This window comes from Bufo gargarizans, chromosome 4 (genome assembly GCF_014858855.1).
Source record: "Bufo gargarizans isolate SCDJY-AF-19 chromosome 4, ASM1485885v1, whole genome shotgun sequence".
Classification (NCBI taxonomy): Eukaryota; Metazoa; Chordata; class Amphibia; order Anura; family Bufonidae; genus Bufo; species Bufo gargarizans.
In genome coordinates, this window is record NC_058083.1 from 39,587,417 (window position 1) to 39,611,435 (window position 24,019).

A 24,019-nucleotide genomic window follows, 5' to 3' on the forward strand; every position below is an offset into this window, starting at 1 on the left:
TACTCGGCGGTGTGGCAATTATTTGCTAAGCCGCCGGAGGAGGTAAAAATGCTATTTGCCAAATTTTGGGGCAGAAGATGAATCGTGGCCAGGGTGCCAATGTTGGCACCATGACCCTGCGTCAACACATGCAGCATCACCATAAAGTGGCCTGGGAGAACCGTGGCTCCGATGTGGTGGTCCAGCCTGCCACAGCAACTGCTGCATCACCCAGTGGCACGCAGTTGCTGTGGCAGGCTGGACCAACACATCGGAGCCACGGTTCTCCCAGGCCGCTTTATGGTGACGCTGCATGTGTTGACGCAGGGCCATGGTGCCAACATGCAGTCAAGGCTCCACCACTTCAGCCGGGGGGAGATGTCTGTCCTTCACATCATCTGCTGGTCCTGATGCTCCTGCTTTTCCTACTCCACGTCAGTCATTTTGTCAGCAATCGATCACTGAAGCAATTGCCAAGAAAAAACAGTATGCGTGCACTCATTTAATGGCGCAGAAGCTGAACGTGCTCCTGGCCAAGTTTGCCGATGCTGCTGCCCTTCCTTTTCCAAGTGGTGCACTCTACACCTTTTAGAGAACTGATGGCTTGTGGAGAGTCCCAAGCCGTCATTTCTTTGTAAAAAAAGGCAGTACCAGCCCTGCACACACATATGTAGAACAGAAGGTAGGCCAACATGTGGAGCTTTAACTATGGTCAAGGATAATATATGTCTATTCTGGCCCAAATGTGGTTCCTGCCCAGCCACACCAGCAACTTGGCCAGGTGACGCCGCTTCCACCTCTGTGTTCTCACGCCGTTGGTCCTGCAACAATGTCCGCCTCTGCCTCCACTGCAGGGACAATTCAGTGCCCCTCCAGCATACCACATGTGCAGGGCACGACTGTCACGCTGTTCTGCACCTAGTTTGCCTGGGCAAACTGAGTCACACAGTGGAGGAACTGCTATGTGTCCTTCAGCAAGAAATCGAATCCTGGCTTTCTCTGCGACAACTGAAAATCAGAAACATGGTGACCGACAACGGGAATAACATTGTGTCGGCACTGCGTCAAGCCATATGCCCTGCATGGCACACAAGTTCAATCTGGTTGTCAAGAGGTTCCCAAAGTCTTCCACCCATCTGCAAGACATCCTAAAAATGGCCAGGAAACTTTGCATGCACTTAAACCACTCTTAAACTGCAAAGCACACCTTCCTTGAGCTGCAGCAGCATAACGGCATCCCCCAACATGGGCTGATATGTGACGTTTCCACCCGTTGGCATTCCACCCTCCATATGTTGGACCGACTATATGAATAGAGAGGCCATAAACTATTTCTTGATGATCCAAGCGGACAGAAGTACTCCCCTGTGTTACTTCCATGTCAGCCAGTGTCAGCTCATGCGTGACACCTGCCGTTTTGCTCAGGCTCTTTTGAGGAGGCCACGTTGTTTGTCAGTCACCAGGACTATGGGATGAATGATGTTGTTCCACTGCTTTATGTCCTGGAACAGATGCTAGAAAATCTGGCTGGTCAGGGGACTGGAGACGTGGCGCCTAGATCTCACGGCCACTTGAGCCCAGTGGGGGCTAAACTGCAGGTGCAGGACATTGGAGCACAAGCAATTTGTAGCGAAATGGGTGGTTTTTCTACACAGGGGAGAGGAGCATGAGCAGCCAAAGGAGCTACAGGGTGATGAGGAAGACGTGGCAGTATGCAGTGGAGGTGGAGGCAGGGAGTCCCTCTGCGTCACTTGAGCAAATGGCCGCTGCATGCTCACTTGCTTGGGTAGTGACGGCTGCATTGTCACCATTTGGCAGAGGAATAACTTCTGGCTCTCCACCTTGTTGGACCCTCACTACTGGTCCAAATTGGGGGGCCTTTTTTACACCCGCTAAGATGGAGGACAAACTGAACTACTATCGAGACATCTTAGGCAGCTGCCAACTTACTACATATCTGCACCATTGTCCATCCTCTCTGTGCTCATGTTTCATAGCCATGGATGCTGGGAATGGTGGGGTGGCAGGAGCAGTTCCAGGTCCATCAGCATCAGCCTAAGTACTCTTTCACACGGGCGTCATGTTGCGGGCATCAAGATGCGAGTGTGTTGCGGGAAAAATGTGTGTTTTTTTTTTTCAGCGCGAGTGCAAAACATTGTAATGCGTTTTGCATGCGCGTGAGAAAAATCGACATGTTTGGTGCCCAGACCCAAACCCGGACTTCTTCACAGAAGTTCGGGTTTGGGTTAGGTGTTATGTAGATTATTTTCCCTTATAACATAACATTCTTAATACAGAATGCATAGTACAATAGGGCTGCAATAAAATATATATATATATATATATATATATATATATATATATTCACCTAAAGAATTATTAGGAACACAATACTAATAAGGTGTTGGACCCCCTTTTGCCTTCAGAACTGCCTTAATTCTACGTGGCATTGATTCAACAAGGTGCTGATAGCATTCTTTAGAAATGTTGGTCCATATTGATAGGCTAGCATCTTGCAGTTGATGGAGATTTGAGGGATGCACATCCAGGGCACGAAGCTCCCGTTCCACCACATCCCAAAGATGCTCTATTGGGATGAGATCTGGTGACTGTGGGGCCATTTTAGTACAATGAAAGGAAAAAATGCGTATAGCAGCACAACGAAAACTTAAAGTCTTATCTTGTGGTGGTGCCAGCCGTGTTGGGAGCCAGTCAGAAGTTCCCCCTTGGATGCGTCATATAGAAGAAACCGCAGCACTCTCCTGTCTTCAATTCAGTGGAATTTATTTCACCAGCAAAAAAAATGCGACGTTTCGACCGTAAAGGTCTTTCTCAAGCAACCTTTTTTGCTTGAGAAAGACCTTTACGGTCGAAACGTCGCATTTTTTTTGCTGGTGAAATAAATTCCACTGAATTGAAGACAGGAGAGTGCTGCGGTTTCTTCTATATTTAGTACAATGAACTCATTATCATGTTCAAGAAACCAATTTGAAAGGATTTGAGCTTTGTGACATGGTGCATTATCCTGCTGGAAGTAGCCATCAGAGGATGGGTACATGGTGGTCATAAAGGGATGCACATGGTCAGAAACAATGCTCAGGTAGCCCGTGGCATTTAAACGATGGCCAATTGGCACTAAGGGGCCTAAAGTGTGCCCAGAAAACATCCCCCACACCATTACACCACTACTACCAGCCTGCACAGTGGTAACAAGGCATGATGGATACATGTTCTCATTCTGTTTACGCCAAATTCGGACCCTACCATTTGAATGTCTCAAAAGAATTCGAGACTCATCAGGCCAGGCAACATTTTTCCAGTCTTCAACAGTCCAATTCTGGTGAGCTTGTGCAAATTGTAGCCTTTTTCCTATTTGTAGTGGAGATGAGTGGTACCCGGTGGGGTCTTCTGCTGTTGTAGCCCACCTTTCTTTCCCATTCTGACATTCAGTTTGGAGTTCAGGAGATTGTCTTGACCAGGACCACAACCCTACATGCATTGAAGCAACTGCCATGTGATTGGTTGACTAGATAATCGCATTAATGAGAAATAGAACAGGTGTTCCTAATAATTCTTTAGGTGTGTGTGTGTGTGTATATATATATATAATATATTATACTTTCCAAAAAACTAGGCAGCACTTCCAGAATTCGGTGACAGGGTAAAGACCCCAAAAACGTTATTCCCAGCAACGTTTCGGCCTACTCAATGTGGCCTTTGTAAAACTAAGACAAAGGCCTCATTGAGTAGGCCGAAACGTTGCTGGGAATAAAGTTTTTGGGGTCTTTACCCTGTCACCGAATTCTGGAAGTGCTGCCTCGTTTTTTGGAAAGTACATATCGTGGAGGAGAAGTCGACCTCCGTGAGGAATTGCACCCAGTACACATGGTCTGACTGTGCTGCTGCTGTATTTTGTTTTTTCTATATAAAAATATATATATAGCAAAGAAAATCCGCAGCACTCCTTGAAGTATAAAAAATGTGTAGTTTTATTCACACATGTCAAAATAAGACGTTTCGGTTCTCTCACGTCAGATCTGACTTGAGAAAGGTTCTGTGAGAACCGAAACGTTGTCTTATTTTGACATGTGTGAATAAAACTACACATTTTTTATACTTCAAGGAGTGCTGCAGATTTTCTTTGCTGCTTAAGTCCTGAATCGAGGGACCACCGTGGGCACCTCACAGCTACAGCTGTACAACAAAAGGAGTGCTGCCTGACTTTTCCGATGGATATATATATTGCAGCCATATTGTACTATGCATTCTGTATTCAGAATGCTATTATTTTCCCTTATAACCATGTTATAAGTGAAAATAATAATGATTGGGTCCCCATCCCGATCGTCTCCTAGCAACCGTGCGTGAAAATCGCACCGCATCCACACTTGCTTGCGATTTTCACGTAGCTCTATTCATTTCTATGGGGCCTGCGTTGCGTGAAAAACGCACAAAATAGAGCGTGCTGCGTTTTTCACGCTACGCACAAGTGATGCGCGAAAATCATCGCTCATGTGCACAGCACTATAGAAATTAATGGGTCCGGATTCAGTGCGTGTGCAATGCGTTCACCTCACGCATTGCACCCATGCGGAAATCTCTCTTGTGTGAAAGGGGACTAAGTCTAGAGTCGCTGATGAACAGCTTTCTTCATCCGCCTAGCTAAGAAATACCAGCAGCAGCATCTAGACCTGGAGCAGAACCTTAACCAGGATGTGGTGGCATACTTGGAGTGCACCCTGCCAGCCATCATTGAAGATCCGCTGGACTACTGGGCAGCCAAACTGGATTTGTGGCCACAACTGGCCGAGTTTGCTTAGGAAAAGCTGTCCTGCCCGGCCAGTAGTGTGGCATCAGAGCGGGTGTTTAGTTCCGTGGGGGCTATAGGTACCTCAAGAAGAACTCTCCTGTCCACCCAAAATGTGGAGAGACTGACCTTTTTGTCAAGATGGATCAGACAGGATTTCCACCCACCAATTTCTGATGCATCATGTAGTGTCCCACTAGGTAGGGGTGGGCACTACACAAGGGTCAATTGGGTCACGTGTTACTTCTGCTCACAAGGGACAGTGATTCCTATATGCATTTAATGTGTTTTTACATGTGTTGTTTCCCCTGTTATATGCTCAGCAGGCCTATCTGGGTGTAGTTAGACATCCTAGACACTAGAGGGAGATGGGGAGCCCCTAGTATAAATGTCCAGGCCCAGACAGGGAAGAGTTAGTTCATTCCAGGTGGCTAGAAGTGTAACCTAGTCAGCCTGAAGTTCCTGAGTCTAAGCTAGCTCAGAAGAATCACCCCAGCAGAAGAAGTTACCTCCTGGGAGAAACCTGCAGCTTCCCTCACAACAGGAACAGTACAACCAGCTCAGAGAAGTAAGCTGATGGGCAGAGGTACTATAAAATAGAAGCAAGGGTCAATATGGGAGGAAGAATTATTACCAAGGATTAAAGCCAGCATTTAGGCATCCGGGCCTTGGGATCCAGGCAGTTAGAATAGCTGTGGGGATAGTGCAGCATAGGTCTGCGAAGCATTAACTGTTTATCCTCCAAGTATCTTGCAAGATTAATACCTGCCATCTTACTGCAATAAACCTGCTTGTGAACTGTATGGTTCAAGGGACTGCATAAACATCTGTATGTACAAAGTTGGACTGTTTCCAAGTAAAGCAACGTTTGGTTTACCATACCAGCTGTGTACCTCAATTACTACTCCTATAAAACGGTGTACCACCGTTACAGGCACTGGCATCACGATCCTTAAAGGGACCTTGCCTCAGGCACTCAAAATACCTGCAACATCCAGGGCACTTCATACACCATCAGGTCTGGTCCCTACATCTAGAGTGTGCCCCAGAGGAACCGTGTCTACCTCTCCCTCACTGCCGCATGCCTCCCCAGGGTTCCCCTCCAAAAAGTGAGTAACCCTTGATGGCCAATACCGTGACCTCACTATCGCAATACCCTGCAGATCTGGCATGCTGCAATCAGACCGGGGACCCTATGCATGTTACTGCAAGGCACAGTGTTCTACACCACTATAGAGGCTCTCTGCAGCCAGGAAATAGCTGTTTTTTAACGCAATTTGTCACAAATAAATTCAGATCAAACCTCATTTTTTCAAAAAAAAATTACAACTCAATTTTTTTTTTTATTCTCTAGTCATATGCTATGGCAAGATTGAGCACAGCAACGAGGTAGTTATACTGCATTATAAAGATCTCCTCCAAGTAAAGGTTTCAAGGCAGACTGGAGTTTGAAGGTGTGCTTTTTTTTTATTTATTTTTTTAAGCTCTTTTAACTCCTTAAGGACCGGGCTCATTTTGACCTTGAGAACCAGGCCATTTTTTGCAAATCTGACCAGTGTCACTCGCTGTGGTGATAACTTTAAAACGCTTTGACTTATCCAGGCCATTCTGAGACATTTTGTCGTCACATATTGTACTTCATGACTCTGGTAAAATGGAGTAAAAAAAAAAAAAAATTATTTATAAAAAAGAAAATACCAAATTTGGAAAAATTTCAATGATCTAGTCTGATTGCAGCATGCCACACCAACAGTTTGACAAAAGAAACCGGTTTCTTCTGGCTTGACACAGCTACTTTTCTGATGCTGCCACCCTCCTGATGCCACACATCTGGTGGTGATGCAAGTGCTCTTTCTGTCACCCACCATGTTCAGAAGGTACTGGTATTACCACCCACCTCAACACTGTCACATTGCCACTCTGTGGCCTCCTGATGCTGCAGCCACCTCCAGACTGTTGTTGTGCCACTCTGTGGCCACCTAATGCTGCCGCCACCTCACCACTATGTCATAGGGCCTCTCTGTGGACTTCTCATGCTTTTCCCACCCTCCCCACTTCATGACTTGGCCACTATTTTGCCTTTCGGCCTGGCTGCTATTATAATTTTAATTTCCTTTCTTCTGATCTGTCAGATGTAAGAAAAAATGAGACTCACAACAGATCCTGTTTATGTAGCAGCTGTAAGGCCTGTACGGTCCCATCAGAATCGGCTTGTGATTTGGTAGCCAAAAGCAGAAGTGGGTACAAAACACAGAAGAAATGCAAATATTCCATTCACCTGTCATATCTGCTTTGTATCAACGCAAGTGTGTTGTGTTTTTTTTTTTTTTTTTTTTTTCTTTTGCCTTTAGCAATACTGATGGATTGCTGACTGAGTAAAGGCGGATGCACCACAGGCAGGATCTGTTTTTGTGGGTTATTGTTCTGACGGATCAGAGGAAGGGCAAAAAAATCTGACGTCTACACAAACTTACTGCTGACACCCTCTCCACTCTGTCAGGGGGGCTCTACTTGTATAAGTGTTTAATAGAACAGGTTCTGTAGACATCTATGTTGAATCCGCTGATGACTATGTTAAAGCGGTGTGCTTTTTCTTGGCGCTAACATCGACCTATAAGGCTGAGTTCATACTTGATTGTTTTTGCTCCATGACTGCCCAAATAGATAACGTGTGCAGTGAATTCTGCAGTGTCATCTGCATGTTAAACGGACTCTTAGTATTTCACTACCACAGCAGACTCCCTATGCGTGTTACTACAAGGCACAGTGTTCTACACCACTATAGAGGCTCTCTGCAGCCAGGAAATAGCTGTTTTTTTAACGCAATTTGTCACAAATAAATTAAGATCAAACCTCATTTTTTTTCAAAAAAAATTGACAACTCAATTTTTTTTTTATTCTCTAGTCATATGCTATGGCAAGATTGAGCACAGCAACGAGGTAGTTATACTGCATTATAAACTATGGAATAGGGTGGCAGTTTTGTTGGTACTAGTTTAGGGTACATATAATTTTTGGTTGCTCTATATTACACTTTTTGTGAGGCAAGATAACAAGAAATATCTGTTTTGGCAACGTTTTTATTACAAGATTCATCTGACAGGTTAGATCATGTGGTATTTTTATAGACCGGGTTGTCACTGACGCGGCAATACCAATTATGTATACAGAAAAGAACAAGTAAATGTGGCTGGAGGTAGATTACATGGTCATTGGATATAAATTTTACTGCAGGCCAGTGTATTACTAGGCCCCAAAAATTATGCATTCACTGTACAGAAAAGATCAAGTGATTATGTGGCTGGAAGTCTATTAGACAGTCAATGAATATTAATTTTACTGAAGGCCAGTACAAATACAAGTCAAATACATATGTTTAAGAGAATTTAAAACCTAAAATTGGATTAAAAATATGGCTAGCGAAATCCCCCCCCCCCTAAAAAAAAAAACCCTACTGATAATAGTTGAAACATGTGGTTCACAGTTGTTTAATTCCTCCGATGCCCAAAACCTTAGGCATTCACCGGACAGAAAAGGCCTTTTTATGCCGCTGTGTTTACCTAAAATAGGGACCATTATTTGTTCTGGGTGGTGGCGGATATTTGTGGGCTGTCGTGAGGAAATTTTAATTAAACGTTGTCATCACATGTGTTGAATTCCTCCATGCCACATTCATTTTTAGAAATGTAACGTAGTCCACACTGTCATGAGCTAGGCGAGTGTGCTTATCGGTCACCATCCGCCCCTGCTGCGCTGAACATCCTTTCGGACCGGACGAGGGGCAAGCCAAAAGTTCCACAGTAAATAGTGCCAGCTCTGGCCACAGGTCAAGCCTGCACACCCAGCAGTCCAGGGGTTCCTCGCTTCTCAGAGCGTCCACATCGGCCATTATCCCGATGTAGTCGGACACCTGTTGGTCTAGGCATTCCATGAGGCTGGATCCGGAGGGCCGCTGTCGATGGGTTGGCTGCAAGGATGATCTAATATCCGAAGTGACCAACACATCTTCAAACCGCCCTCTTCTTGCATGCGCTGTTGGTTTGGTACCCGCAACTGTTTCTGTATGGAAATTCCTCTGCCAGCGTCTGCAAAAGCAGAATGTAGCATTTCTCGAAGCAAGGCCTTGAAATGTTGCATTCTGACAGCCCTCTGTGATGCTGGTAACATGACCGCCATTTAGTGTTTTTACCGAGGTCTAAGTACGTTGCCACCCAGTACTGGTACTTGCCCTTTATGCCATTTGCACTAAACTGGAAGCGGTGGAGTGGCCTGGCTCCTGCTCATCATCCAGGATAATGTCATCCTCTTCTAAAGGCCTCAGAGTCCACCAGTTTATATGGCGGTAAGAGGGTTATCCGGCATCCTCCCCTTTTTTACGCTCAAACATTTGGGCCACGGAAGCCTGCCTTTTGCCAGTTGAACGTGACAACTGCACGGTGGAGTGGAGTACAAATGGGAGGAGAGAGAAGGGTAAGGGAAAGAGGCAAGACGTGGAGCGCCGGGAGTGTGGCTTTGTGGGTTCTGACAGTGTTGCTCCCACTGGACTCAGTGATGGGAGGCCAGGTGGTAAGCCCAACACTCACCTAGGTCATCCCTAGGTGAGTGCTGGGCTTACCGCGACTTATGCGTTGACAGCACAAGCTGCAGATGGCAACACTATTGTCAGCAGCGGACTTGTCAAAAAAAGCCCACACTGGGAGGTCATGTGCCAGCATCCTGAGAGCACCAGGTGTGACCGTGCATGGTGGATGGCTCGTTCCAGATACATTAGCAGTCTGCTTTTTGCCTCCTGTGCACTGTAAGTTCTGCCTGCTTCTCCTCTTTCTCCTCCCTATCTGCTGCTCAGTCTCTCCCTCTGAACTCCCCTCCTCTTCCTCTCTTGTGGGCACCCACGTGACATCCATCGAAATGTCATCATTGTCACCTTCACCACCACTGACATTAGAGATCTGAGTAGGCCGCAACAGCAGGGACCACCCTCTTTGGGCTGATCTGGGTACTGTCGTCAGACTGCTGGGTGGTACCTCCTCTTCCTGATCCGATGCCAAGAATGGTTGCGAATCAGTAAGGTCTTGGAATGGATGGGAAAATAATTCCTCTGACTCGAGAGAAGGGGATATGGTGGTGTCTTTGGGGGTACACACAGCAGAGAGAAGAGGGTGCAGAAGTGAAAGGCTGAGTGAGCCACTCAATCAACTCTGTTGCATCCTTTGACGTAATAGCAAGCAACTTCCCACTTAGGCTCCGGCCTGGTGCACCTGCCCAACCCCTACCATCCTTGCGGAAAGTCCTGCCTCTTCCTCTGCCTGTCATTTTCAAAATGACCCTGTAACAAAAGTATTTGTGGTAGAAGGTATATCGCACCCCTGCCTCAATCATTTTTTTTGGGGGGGAATTGGTATATCACACCAGTTGAAATTATTTGTTCCAAGAGCATTTGCCCCTCTGTATAGCTGCAGTATTGCAGCAGAAACGCACACAACTGCTGCACAATACAAATGCATTATAATATACTTTCTATGTTAGAAAGTATATTACACCCCTCAGTAAGTCACACCTATCGATAGCACACCTATAGCAGTCCTTAAAGGGAGTCTGTCACCTACATAACCTGTTTTAAACTGATGATATAGCTCTGTGGGAGGCAGATCCATAACACTGATGGTACCCATGTTTAGTTTTTCAGAGCCTCCAAAGTACCTAAAATTAAGTTTTAAAAATATGCAAATTACCTATCGCAAGTGCCCAGGGGCGGAGAGTGTGCTGCAAGTGCCCAGTGTTCCCCACCTTTCTTGCTCCTGACTCCTCCCCTCTGTATTGTCCAGCCAGCCCTGTATCCTTGCAGCGTCATTCTCATCTCCATTCATAATCTAGTGCCTGTTCGCTTCACCGCCGGGTCCGGGCAGTTACGTACACCGGCGGTAAAGCGCACATGCTCACTTAGTGTGCACTTCCTTTCAGTCCGGCCGGGTACAGGAAACAAATGCTCCTGTACCGCGGACCGAACAGAGCTCAGCCTTGCTACACTAGGGGGATGAGAGTGACAAGGGAGTGGGGGGGGGGGGGGATGAGAGTGACAAGGAAGTCCCCAGAGCCAGACCAAGAGCCAGACTGCAGCCGGAGACCAGATCATCTTATTGTCCTGGTGGTAAGTAGACAATGCAATATGTTTATTATTTAAATGTTTAGTTATTAATACTACATTGGAAAGTAATTTACCTCACATTAAAAGGACACTATAGTCTCAGAACCACTACAGTTTAATGTAGTGTTACTGGTGTCTATAGCCTGTCCCTGCAGAGAAAATACACTGTGCGGTACTGGTGTTAAAGCAGTACTATAGTGCCAGGAAAACACTTATTTTCCTGGCACTATATAGTTGTTAGGAGTGGGGCACCCTCGCGTCCCCCTCCCACTGGGCAGAAGGTGTTAAAACCCCTTCAGCTACTTACCTTTCTCCAGCGCCGGCACTGGGAACTCTTCTCCCCGATCCTCCTCTCAGCTGCGCATACGCACGCATTCAAAACTATGTTCCGCGTCTTCCCACTGTAATTTTCACTGTGAGAATCGCTGAAGCACCTCTAGCGGCTGTCAGGGAGACAGCTACAAGAAGCTTGATTAACCCTCAGGGAAACATAGCAGTTCTTTTAATTTAAATGCTGAGAAAGGGGTGGAACATATGTGATGTCACGATATGGGCAGATCATCTGATAAAGGGGGGGGGCGGCAATTCTTATCTTGCCTAGGGCGGCAAAAATCCTTGCTCTGGCCCTGGAGTACCAACAGGCAAGACGTCGATGTCGACATCAAGAAGACTCCATCTCCTCTTCCTTCTCCTCCGCCTCCTCTTCTGCCCATCCACGCTGAAGAGATGGAATTAAAGTTCCACGGGTACTACCCTCTGTAGCAGAGGCAACAGTATCCAGCTCCTCCTCCTCTTCATGGTCCAATTTGCGCTTAGAAGACTAACTGTGGATGGTCTGGGTATCACCCTGTGTCTTCCTTAATTGTGAGCAGCGATCGTTGAGTAGACACAGCAGTAGGATGGTTACGCTGATAATAGCGTTATCGCCACTAACCATCTGTGTGGATTCATCAAAGTTTTTTAAAACCTCACACAGGTCTGACATGAATGTCCTCTCCTAGCTTGTGAATAGTGGCAGTTGAGTCGGAAGGCAACAATCATGTTGCAGCTGGTATTCCACAACTGCCCTCTGCTGCTCACAAAGCCTAGCCAACATGTAGAATGTAGAGTTCCAGTGCGTGCTCACATCGCACAGCAGTCAGTGAGCTGGAAGCCGCAAGCGCTGCTGCAGCATTGACAGACCAGCTGAAGCTGTGGACGACTTGCGGAAATGGGCACACACACAGATCGCCTTCCCTAGTAGTTCAGGCAAATTGGGGTAGGTTTTGATAAACCACTGAGTTTAAGACGTGGGCAAGGCATGGGATGCGTCAGGTTGCCCAGCTCCAAAGCCGCCACCAAGTTACGCCAATTGTCAGACACAACCATGCCTGGTTGTAGGTTGAGTGGCAATAGCAACAGCTCGGTCTGGTCCTTTATACCCTGCTAAAGCTTTGTTGTGGTGTGCTGTTTGTCCCCTAAGGGATCAGCTTCACCACAGCCTGTTGACGCTTACCCACAGCAGTGCTACACTGCTTCCAGCTAGTGACTGATGGCTGACAGGAGGTGGAGGAGGAGAAGTGGGGGTAGGAGCCAGTAACATAGCTGCTGGCTAAGACCCTGATGGATGTAGGGCCTGCAATCCTGGGCGTGGGTAGCACCTGTGCCATCCCAGGGTACGACTCACTCCCGGCCTCCACCACATTCACCCAGTGTGCGGTCAGGGAAATGTAGCATCTCTGGCCACCAGCACTTGTCCATGTGTCCGTGGTTAAGTGGACCTTCCCAGTAACTGCGTTGGTCAGGGCACGGGTGATGTTCTGGGACACATGCTGGTGCAAGGTGGGCACTGCACACCGTGAAAAATGGTGGCAGCTGGGGACTGCATACCGAGGGACGGCCGCCGACATCAGGCTGCAGAAGGCCTCAGTATCCACAAGTCTAAATGGCAACATTTCAATGGCCAGTAATTTTAAAAGTTGGCAGTTGGGTGGGTATTTGCGCTTGCATTCAAATGACTGTTATGGACATTTGGCTGCTGCGCTGGGACAGGGAAGTGGATGTTGTTGCTGATGGTTCATGCGAAGGTGCAGGGCGAGGGGCATCCGAGCCTGTGTCTTGGACAGGGGATTGAACAGCACGTAACACAGGGGAAGAGGAGGCAAGTGTTCGGCCCACTTATTAGGGTGCTTGGATGCCATGTGGCGGATCATGCTGGTGGTGAGGTTGCTAGTGTTCACGCCCCGGCTCATTTTGGTGCGGTACATCTTGCAAACTACCACTCTTTTGTCCTCTGCACTTTCCTCAAAGCGCCATACTGCGGAACACCTACCCCTTGGCAAGGTTGATTTACGCATGGGGTGTGCTCGGTGTAACGGTTGCGGGCCTGTTTTGTGTGGGCTGACTTCTCCATTTTGCAACCCCACTGCCTCTTCCAGCCTGTTGCGGTGCTGCGGATCCCTCCCCCTCTGTACTGCTGTACTCGCTCGGCTTTTCACCTTCCCTTCTTGGGTCAGTGACCTCATCGTCCACAACCTCCTCTACCACTGCCTCACTCTGCTCATCCTCCTGTCTTGACCTAACCACAACCTCCAGTGATTTTGTAACTGTGTCTCATCATCCACCTCATGAACAAATGATTGCGGTTCACCACCGTCATCTTTTTGAGACTGTGAAGGCTCAAGAGGTTGGGAATCAGGGCACAATATCTCAGGTCCCTCTTCAAGTGTGCTGGGCACGAGGTCCAAATGTAATAGTGGCACTGGAAAGAGCTCCTCGGAATATCCGAGGGTGGGATCACTCGCTTGTCAAGCCACTCCAAGGTGAGAGAAAAGATGATCTGAGTGAGGATTCGGTTAACCAGACTCTTGGCTACAGAGACTGGACTTGGTGGTGCTTAACTGACTGCAAGCATTATCTTCAGCAATCCAACCGACCAACTGTTCGCACTGGTCCGACTTGGACAGTGTTGTTGGACATGAAGCTGGGTACGGTTTTCTTAATTTTAATTTTTTTTTCATTGCGCCCAGTGCCAATAGCAACAGCTCGGTCTGGTCCTTTATACCCTGCCAAAGCTCTGCTGTGGTGTGCTGTTTGTCCCTTAGTGCTCGCCTTCTTCATATTTATGGATTTGTTACTGGTTGTGATAGTGCAGTGCAGAAACGGTTTTATGATTGTTGTTTGTTTTATATTTATAACTATATTATTCCCACTATATGGCCCTGAAAACCACAGACTGTTCAAATGCAGAGCACTGAGATTAACAGATTAAATCTCAGACAGAAAAAATGTGGTCAGATTCTGGGGAATATGTGTAAATTATAAAATAAAGAAAGTGCAAATTTGCACTTTCAAATTGCTGCCAACACACACAATAGTCCTTAAGGACTGTTGGGTCTTTGAAGCGTCTTTAAAATGAGTAATTTGCTATCAAATTCTCCCTACACTGTCTCTTCCTAACAGCAGCTCTCCCTGACTCGCAATGAGCCGAACCCACGTGACCGTTATTGTTCTACATGTCTTTGATAAAAAAAAAATGTTTGGGCAAAAAAAAATGGTTTGGGTAAAAGTTATAGCATTTACAAACTATGGTACAAAAATGTGAATTTCCGCTTTTTGAAACAGCTCTGACTTTCTGAGCACCTATCATGATTCCTGAGGTTCAAAATGCCCAAACAGTAGAAAAACCCCACAAATGACCCCATTTCGGAAAGTAGACACCCTAAGGTATTCGCTGATGGGCATAGTGAGTTCATAGAACTTTTTATTTTTTGTCACAAGTTAGCGGAAAATGATGATGATTTTATTTTTTTTATTTTTTCTTACAAAGTCTCATATTCCACTAACTTGCGACAAAAAATAAAAAATTCTAGGAACTCGCCATGCCCCTCACGGAATACCTTGGGGTGTCTTCTTTCCAAAATGGGGTCACTTGTGGGGTAGTTATACTGCCCTGGCAATTTAGGGGCCCAGATGTGTGAGAAGTACTTTGCAATCAAAATCTGTAAAAAATGACCGGTGAAATCCGAAAGGTGCACTTTGGAATATGTGCCCCTTTGCCCACCTTGGCAGCAAAAAAGTGTGACACATCTGGTATCGCCGTACTCAGGAGAAGTTGGGGAATGTGTTTTGGGGTGTCATTTTACATATACCCATGCTGGGTGAGAAAAATATCTTGGTCAAATGCCAACTTTGTATAAAAAAATGGGAAAAGTTGTCTTTTGCCAAGATATTTCTCTCACCCAGCATGGGTATATGTAAAATGACACCCCAAAACACATTCCCCAACTTCTCCTGAGTACGGAGATACCAGATGTGTCACACTTTTTTGCTGCCAAGGTGGGCAAAGGGGCACATATTCCAAAGTGCACCTTTCAGATTTTGCAGGCCATTTTTTACACATTTTGATTGCAAGGTACTTCTTACACATTTGGGCCCCTAAATTGCCAGGGCAGTATAACTACGCCACAAGTGACCCCATTTTGGAAAGAAGACACCCCAAGGTATTCCGTGAGGGGCACTGCGAGTTCCTAGAATTTTTTATTTTTTGTCACAAGTTAGCGGAAAATGATGATTTTTTTTTTTTCTCTTTTTTCCTTACAAAGTCTCATATTCCACTAACTTGCGACAAAAAATAAAAAATTCTAGGAACTCGCCATGCCCCTCACGGAATACCTTGGGGTGTCTTCTTTCCAAAATGGGGTCACTTGTGGCGTAGTTATACTGCCCTGGCAATTTAGGGGCCCATATGTGTGAGAAGTACTTTGCAATCAAAATCTGTAAAAAATGACCGGTGAAATCCGAAAGGTGCACTTTGGAATATGTGCCCCTTTGCCCACCTTGGCATCAAAAAAGTGTCACACATCTGGTATCGCCGTACTCAGGAGAAGTTGGGGAATGTGTTTTGGGGTGTCATTTTACATATACCCATGCTGGGTGAGAGAAATATCTTGGCAAAAGACAACTTTTCCCATTTTTTTATACAAAGTTGGCATTTGACCAAGATATTTTTCTCACCCAGCATGGGTATATGTAAAATGACACCCCAAAACACATTCCCCAACTTCTCCTGAGTACGGCGATACCAGATGTATGACACTTTTTTGCAGCCTAGATGCGCAAAGGGGCCCAAATTCCTTTTAGGAGGGCATTTTTAGACATTTGGATCCCAGACTTCTTCTCACGCTTTAGGGCCCCTAAAAAGCCAGGGCAGTATAAATACCCCACATGTGACCCCACTTTGGAAAGAAGACACCCCAAGGTATCCAATGAGGGGCCTGGCAAGTTCATAGAATTTTTTTTTTTTTGCATAAGTTAGCGGAAATTGATTATTTATTTTTTTCTCACAAAGTCTCACTTTCCGCTAACTTAGGACAAAAATTTAAATCTTTCATGGACTCAATATGCCCCTCAGCAAATACCTTGGGGTGTCTTCTTTCCAAAATGGGGTCAGTTGTGGGGTGTTTGTACTGCCCTGGCATTTGAGGGTCTCCGCAATCATTACATGTATGGCCAGCATTAGGAGTTTCTGCTATTCTCCTTATATTGAGCATACAGGTAATGAGATTTTTTTTTTCCGTTCAGCCTCTGGGCTGAAAGAAAAAAATGAACGGCACAGATTTCTTCATTCGCATCGATCAATGTGGATGAAAAAAATCTCTGCCAAAAAAAAAAAAATGGAGGGGAAAGGCGTCTGCCAGGACATAGGAGCTCCGCCCTACATCCATACCCACTTAGCTCGTATGACCTGGCAAACCAGATTTCTCCATTCACATCAATCGATGTGGATGAATAAATCATTGCCGGGATTTTTTTTTTTTTTTTTTATATATATATATATACAAAGTGCTTGCCAAAGCATAGGAACGCCGCCTCCTCCTCAGCTCGTATGCCTCGGCAAACGTATCTGTCACTGCAGAGGAGAAAATCCCGTCTTGCAGCGCCGCATACACCGACTTGCGTGTAATCTGACAGCAGCGCAATGCTTCTGTCAGAATGCACATCGGTGCTGCAGCTGGTCGATCGGTTGGTCCATCTGTAAGGTAAAAAGACAAAAAAAAAAAAAAGAAAAAACCAGGCCGCAACGCAATAATTTTATTAACTTTGCAACAGAACATGTAACTTAAACTTTTTGAACTGAACATTAACGTGTTTGCTTACTGGTGTGTTTTTTTTTTTTTTGTTTTTTTACCTTTATAGAACAAACCTCTCCTTCCCCATGGGTCAATGTGCAAAGCGCAAATCGCCCAAAGATGTGGCGAAGTGCGTTATGCACTTTGTCCCATGTGAAAGGAGACGTTTGCAGCAGCAGTGAGTGAATGGGCCCTAATAGCCCTGTGTGCCTGTCCTGGTGAGATGATCCCTATGCTAATAGTGTACCTGTGAGTGGTACTTCCGGAAACACTCTCCAAAGCATAGGGCAGGGTGGTCCGGACAGTCAGGACAGAAATAGCGGGTGTCACGCCTTATTCCACTCCTGCTACAGACACGACATCTTTTTCGGGGTGACTGTTGGGTTGAGGTACCAGGAACGACATTGGGGAAATGTCGCTCGTGTAGACGGCTAACTACACTGGTGGTTGGGGCCACGGAACCTCCTGGATACAGGAGGTTCTCGATGATCTCTTCCTGAAATTTGAGGAAGGATCCAGTTCTCCCAGCCTTACTGTAGAGAACAAAACTATTGTACAGAGCCAATTGAATTAAATATACAGACACCTTCTTATACCAGCGTCTGGTGCGTCGGGAAACTAAATACGGAGACAACATCTGGTCATTGAAGTCGACCCCTCCCATGTGGAGGTTATAGTCGTGGACTGAGAGGGGCTTTTCAATGACACGGGTTGCTCGCTCAATTAGTATTGTCGTGTCTGCGTGAATGGAGGAGAGCATGTAAACGTCACGCTTGTCTCTCCATTTCACCGCGAGCAGTTCTTCGTTACACAGTGCGGCCCTCTGCCCCCTTGCAAGACGGGTGCTAACGAGCCGTTGGGGGAAGCCCGCGCGACTAGTTCGCGCGGTACCACAGGCGCCAATCCGTTCTAGAAACAAATGCCTAAAGAGGGCCACACTTGTGTAAAAATTGTCCACATAAAGATGGTACCCCTTGCCGAATAAGGGTGACACCAAGTCCCAAACTGTCTTCCCACTGCTCCCCAGGTAGTCAGGGCAACCGACCGGCTCCAGGGTCTGATCTTTTCCCTCATAGACCCGAAATTTGTGGGTATAGCCTGTGGCCCTTTCACAGAGCTTATACAATTTGACCCCATACCGGGCGCGCTTGCTTGGGATGTATTGTTTGAAGCCAAGGCGCCCGGTAAAATGTATCAGGGACTCGTCTATGCAGATGTTTTGCTCTGGGGTATAAATATCTGCAAATTTCTGGTTGAAATGGTCTATGAGGGGCCGAATTTTGTGGAGCCGGTCAAAAGCAGGGTGGCCCCTGGGACGGGAGGCGGTGTTGTCACTAAAGTGCAGGAACCGCAGGATGGCCTCAAAACGTGCCCTGGACATGGCAGCAGAGAACATGGGCATGTGATGAATCGGGTTCGTGGACCAATATGACCGCAATTCATGTTTTTTTGTCAGGCCCATGTTGAGGAGGAGGCCCAGAAAAGTTTTAAGTTCGGAAACTTGGACTGGTTTCCACCGGAAAGGCTGGGCATAAAAGCTTCCCGGGTTAGCGGTGATAAATTGTGTGGCATACCTGTTTGTTTCGGCCACAACTATGTCTAAAAGCTCCGCAGTCAAGAACAGCTCAAAAAATCCCAGGGCCGAACCGATCTGAGCCGTCTCAACCCGATCTCCAGACTGGGCAGTGAAAGGGAAAACTACAGGTGCGGCTGAAGTTGGGGACTGCCAATCAGGGTTTGCCAGCACCTCTGGGATTCTAGGGGCTCTACGGGCACGTCTTTGCGGTGGCTGCGACGGGGTCACTACTGCACGTGCCACCGTACCAGCTTCAACTGCCCTTCTGGTGCTCGCTACTTCACCAGGTTGTACGGCAGTGCTGGTACTAGGTCCAGGGAGGGCTGCTGGTGTATGCCTCACCACGTAATCCGACAGCACCAGCCCCACTCTGCTGCTCTTGAAGCGGATCCTGCGCAACCTGCGGTCTAGCGACACGGGGCCGGGTACGCCTGGAGGTATCAGGGACCTCAGCCTCCTCGTCCGAACTTTGGGTCAGAGAGCCACTGCTTTCTACAGGTTCGTATTCTGACCCGCTGGATTCATCAGATGAGGGCTCCCACTCCTCATCCGACTGGGTCAGAAGCCTGTAGGCCTCTTCAGAGGAATACCCCCTGTTAGACATGTGGGCAACTAAATTTAGGGGTATTCCCTGAGACTACCCAAGAAAAAAAAAGCAAGCCTGTCTTACAAAGGGGAGGCTAGCGAAGTACCGGAGGCCGCTGCGGTTGATAAAAAATATCAAAACTGATTTTTTTATCGCCGCAGTGCGTGTAAAGTGAATGTGCAGTGATCAAAAAAAAATTTTTTTTTGTCACTGCGGTGGGGCGGGTGTGGGCGAACGCACGTGTGGGCGACCGATCAGGCCTGATCGGGCAAACACTGCGTTTTGGGTGGAGGGCGAACTAAAGTGACACTAATACAATTATAGATCTGACCGTGATCAGTTTTGATCACTTCCAGATACTATAAAAGTACAAATGCTGATTAGCGATACGCTAATCAGCGAATAACGGACTGCGGTGCGGTGGGCTGGGCGCTAACTGATCCCTAACTACCTAACCAAGGGACCTAAACTATACCTAAAACCTAACGGTCAATAACAGTGAAAAAAAAAAGTGACAGTTTGCACTGATCACTTTTTTCTTTTCACTTGTGATTGACAGGGGTGATCAAAGGGGTGATCAAAGGGTTAATTGGGGTTCAGGGGGGTGATCAGGGGCTATAGTGTAGTGTTTGGTGTACTCACTGTGAAGCCTGCTCCTCTGCTGGATCCAACCGACGAAAAGAACCAGCAGAGGAGCAGGCAGCCATATAACAGATCATATTTACAAATATGATCTGATATCTGGCACTTTGATTGGCTTTTTAAAAAATCAGCAACCTGCCAGCCACGATCATTGGCTGGCAGGTTGCTGACGAAATGCTTCTCGATTAAATGCCGGCGCGAACTGCGCACGCGCGGGCGCATACTCGCGTCATCTCGCGTCTCGCGAGATGACGCGTATATGCGTGACTGCGCAGCGCTGCCACCTCCGGAACGCACATGTGCGTTAGGCGGTCCGGAGGTGGTTAATCTTTCCTGGTAAGTTTTATCCTGCAATTCCTGTACCAGTTTAGTAGCTCTTCTCTGAACTCTCTCCAAAGTATCTATATCCTTCTGGAGATATGGTCTCCAGTACTGAGGACAATACTCCAAATGAGGTCTCACTAGTGCTCTTTAGAGCGGCACGAGCACCTCCCTCTTTCTACTTGTAATGGCTCTCCCTATACACCCAAGCATTCTGCTAGCATTTCCTGCTGCTGTATGACATTGTCTGCCTACCTTTTAAGTCTTCTGAAATAATGACCCCTAAATCCCTTTCCTCAGATACTGAGGTTAGGGCTGTATGTTTGAAAATGAGTCAACCACCAACACCAATATTTTAGTGCACCCTGTGGCAGAAGGTAGATCAGTGATAAAATATGTGTCCATGTGCTGCAAAAGAGCATCAGGCACTGGTAAAGGAAGTAAGAGGCCTCTAGTGTGTGTGTTTTTTTTTTTTAAGTCGTACTCTGTGCAACCTCCTGTACCACCTGCACAATCTCAGACATCTTTAGAAATTGTGGACCACCAGTACCAGACCAGTCAAGATGGGAAATCAGGCTGGCAGTCTTGTGGAGATCTTTGTTATCAATAATTCTAGTTCAATGACCCCAGGCCAGGAGTCACCTTGCCCTTAGCCACAGGGAAATAGAATTTACAGGGCAGAATGTCCTTGAGCAGAACTAGAGTGACCGAAAAAATATGGGCAGGATCGATGATATGTTGGAGCTCCTCCACCTGATGAGCTGGGTTTAATGAACACGAGAGTGTATCTGCATTGGTATTCTTCTCAGCTAGAAGGAAATGCAGGACAAAATCTATTCAAGCGAACTATACCACTGGGCTTGACAAGGGTTGAGACATTGAGCTAACCAAAGATAAGTTACATTTTTATATTCTGTGTAAATGATAATGGGATGAAAGGCATCCTCCAGAACATGATGGCACTCCTCCAGGGCCAACTTAATAGTGAGCAGTTCTATGTCTCTACATAGGAGAAAAAGAAACAGGTAACAATCTTACTAGAATAACCCTAGAGTAATGAAAGCTCCATAAAGCATGCGGTCACCTTCAGTAAAAACGGTTTGGAGATATGTGCGCAGTAGAGAATCGAGAAAAAGAAAAGGCCTGCTTGAGGGACTGAAACACTGATTCAGCCTCAGGTGTCTATTCATTAGCATTCACCTCCTTCTGGGTAAGAATAGATATAGTGGCAGTAAGAGTGGAGTAATGAATGAATTCCTGATAAAAAATTGTCAAACCAAAGAAACAAGCTCTCAGACCTACGTATAGGACATATCCAGTCCAGAACTGCAGTCGGCTTATATTGGTTCATCTGACTACCGTGGTCTGAATTTATATAGCCCAGGAAGGGAAGTCTTCTCAAAAAAGCACTTCTCATGCTTGGCATATTCCGGTAATCTATTGTACTGAAGATGTTGGAAGACGGTATGGATGTGTTTCCAGTGTAGTTGGGTCTAAAGAGAAATCCAAGATGATGTCCGGGAAGACTTGGACACGAATATTAAGCAGGTCACAGAAGACCTAATCAATGAATTCCAGGAACACAGACCTTTTAAATGTAGGACGAAGGGCATGATGAGGCACTCGTAGTGAAAGTCATGGAGGTCTTCCACTCATCACCCTCTCATATGCTGATCAACTTGCAAGCCCCTTGGATATCCAACTTAATCAATGCTCTTGGTCTATGAAGTCTATCAAGAGCCATTAGGGCCAGAGGGTACTGTATATGTTCTTTACCTTTGTCTGAATAAGATCACAGTGATCAGTACATGGCTGAAAAGAACATTCCTTCCTCTTTAAAAGAAAGACAGTTCCCACTAGAGAGAAGGACTTCAGGATGAATCTTTTTTTCAAGGTTTCCCTTAACATATGTAACACCCCATAGATTTTGTGCAATGATGTTTAATACTAAACCTTTTCTTTCCCTCATTAGTTGCAGTGCACAGTTCTGCCCACTAGGGTGTTCTTAGAAAAGATTGCTGCGTCACACACTAGGAACCAAGTTTGGAGAGGACAGTTCCCGAGGAGGAGGGTTTTGTTTGGTGTGCGATGAAGGCTGAAAAAAAGGATGCAGTGTATGCTGTTCAATATAGAGTTACTGGATCGTCTGGCCAGACAGAAGATCAAGCAGTATTACTGCACTGGGACCAGAGAGAGAGTGGATTGTTTCTTGGAAGGAGAAAGACTAAATGGTAGTGAGCTGCTGGTATTTTCTTCTCTCAGAGGTAACAGATCTGCACACCATATTAAAGTATTATGAACATTGCATCCAGGGGAGTGTGAGATCAACACAAACTAATACCCTGCATTCACCTCCAGCTGCATTTATACAAGCTGTTTGTCTGGAAGACACTGTGGACACTGTGTGGACTCTGCTAGTGTATATTCCTCATGCTGATATTGAAATCTTCACAAGACAAATGCTTACAGCCTAAGGACCCCGTTCTGAATCATATAACTTAGTAAAGTGCAGGGAATCATAGGTTCTGGACTTGGACACCAGTTAAGGATTTTCCTGCACAAGTGAGCTACACTGTCCGCCATTGTTATAAATATTTAACCGAGAAGATGGGCCCCAACGCATGCAGCTGCCAACTATTTTCCTTTTTCTTTTCTGCTAACGCCGGGACTATATTTGTGTTTCCTTCAGGTATATTTTAGCGTTGGAAGACTTCTACAGGGTTTAATATACTCGGCTGTTGTATTCTCATTTGATTACAGTCAATATCTAACTTTTATTTTATTCTCGCCATAGCTTATCTTTGCAGTGAAACTTGTTAGTGAGAGACACCATGTGGAGAAAAGTGTAATTGATTGAGATTTTTGTGCAAGAAGCTGATTGACCGCGCATTGCATGTAATACTGCAGTAATTTTATAACTAGTAATAGTCTGTGCAAGTTTTACTGCTTACCATTATTTTGTTTAGGGTCACATTGTTGAAAATAAACGGGCCCATTGTTCATATAAACTGTGTCTGAGCATTGGGGAAGAAAAGTAGTTCACCCGAGCAAAGAGAGATCTGAACCTACTATTCCACTTCTAAGGCACACCCACGGCTGCGCTACACATAATCCGACAAGACCTGGGTCTCAGGCAGAGAAATTGGGTAGACACAGCCACAAAGTGGAGTGGTTCCAGGTATCAAGTCAATTCTGTGGTAGAGCCTCCTTTTAACCGAAGCCCTACATAGCCTGCATAAGATTAAGCAGACCCTGGAAACCTGGCAGAACGTGTGGTCTTCGTACATGAAGCTCCGCAGTCAGACATTGTCCCAACAAAGAATGTGCCATTGTCCCAGTTGATCACTGGTGAATGCAAATGGAGAAAAAGTAACCCTAAGAGCATAGGACTGATAGATTCAGACAGAACGTAGAATAAGATCTTCTCAAAAGAATTTCCACTTGGAGAACCATGGGCTCAGTGGTGTACTGAATACATTCCAGAAGAGGCACTCCATTGACTCACACCACCAAAGACTTCTCAAGGTATACAGTAGGTATGTGGTACTGGATCACCAGGGCCTAATGCAGGAAATATCCTGCTGAACCAAAATCCTGGAAGGCCTGTGCTGTAAACTGGACATCACCACACAGTAAAAATCACAGGAATGGTCAATATTGGAAAGACGTCTAGGGTGGTCTCGCCAATCAGCCTTTCCAATCATTGTGTTGAGAAGGGAGGCATGTGGATTTGAGATAGATAGATATATTATAATTTATTTTTTATTTTTATTTTTTCCCCCTACACACTGCTATATGGTGTAGGGGGAAGATAATTTCCATCTGGGGAAGAATGCCTGTTTATAAGAAGTCA

General features: G+C 46.1%; 1 protein-coding gene across 1 annotated transcript in view; it reads left to right on the forward strand.

The window, feature by feature from the left end:
- The first annotated feature begins 22,228 nt into the window (after positions 1–22,228).
- The window catches only part of LOC122935608 (cytochrome P450 2K6-like), a 47,442-nt gene continuing 45,651 nt past the window's right edge, over positions 22,229–24,019 (forward strand). The window contains exon 1 of the mRNA XM_044291384.1: positions 22,229–22,430. Within this exon, the coding sequence (XP_044147319.1) occupies positions 22,395–22,430 (36 nt within the window). The 5' untranslated portion in view covers positions 22,229–22,394. The remainder of the gene's footprint in view (positions 22,431–24,019) is intronic.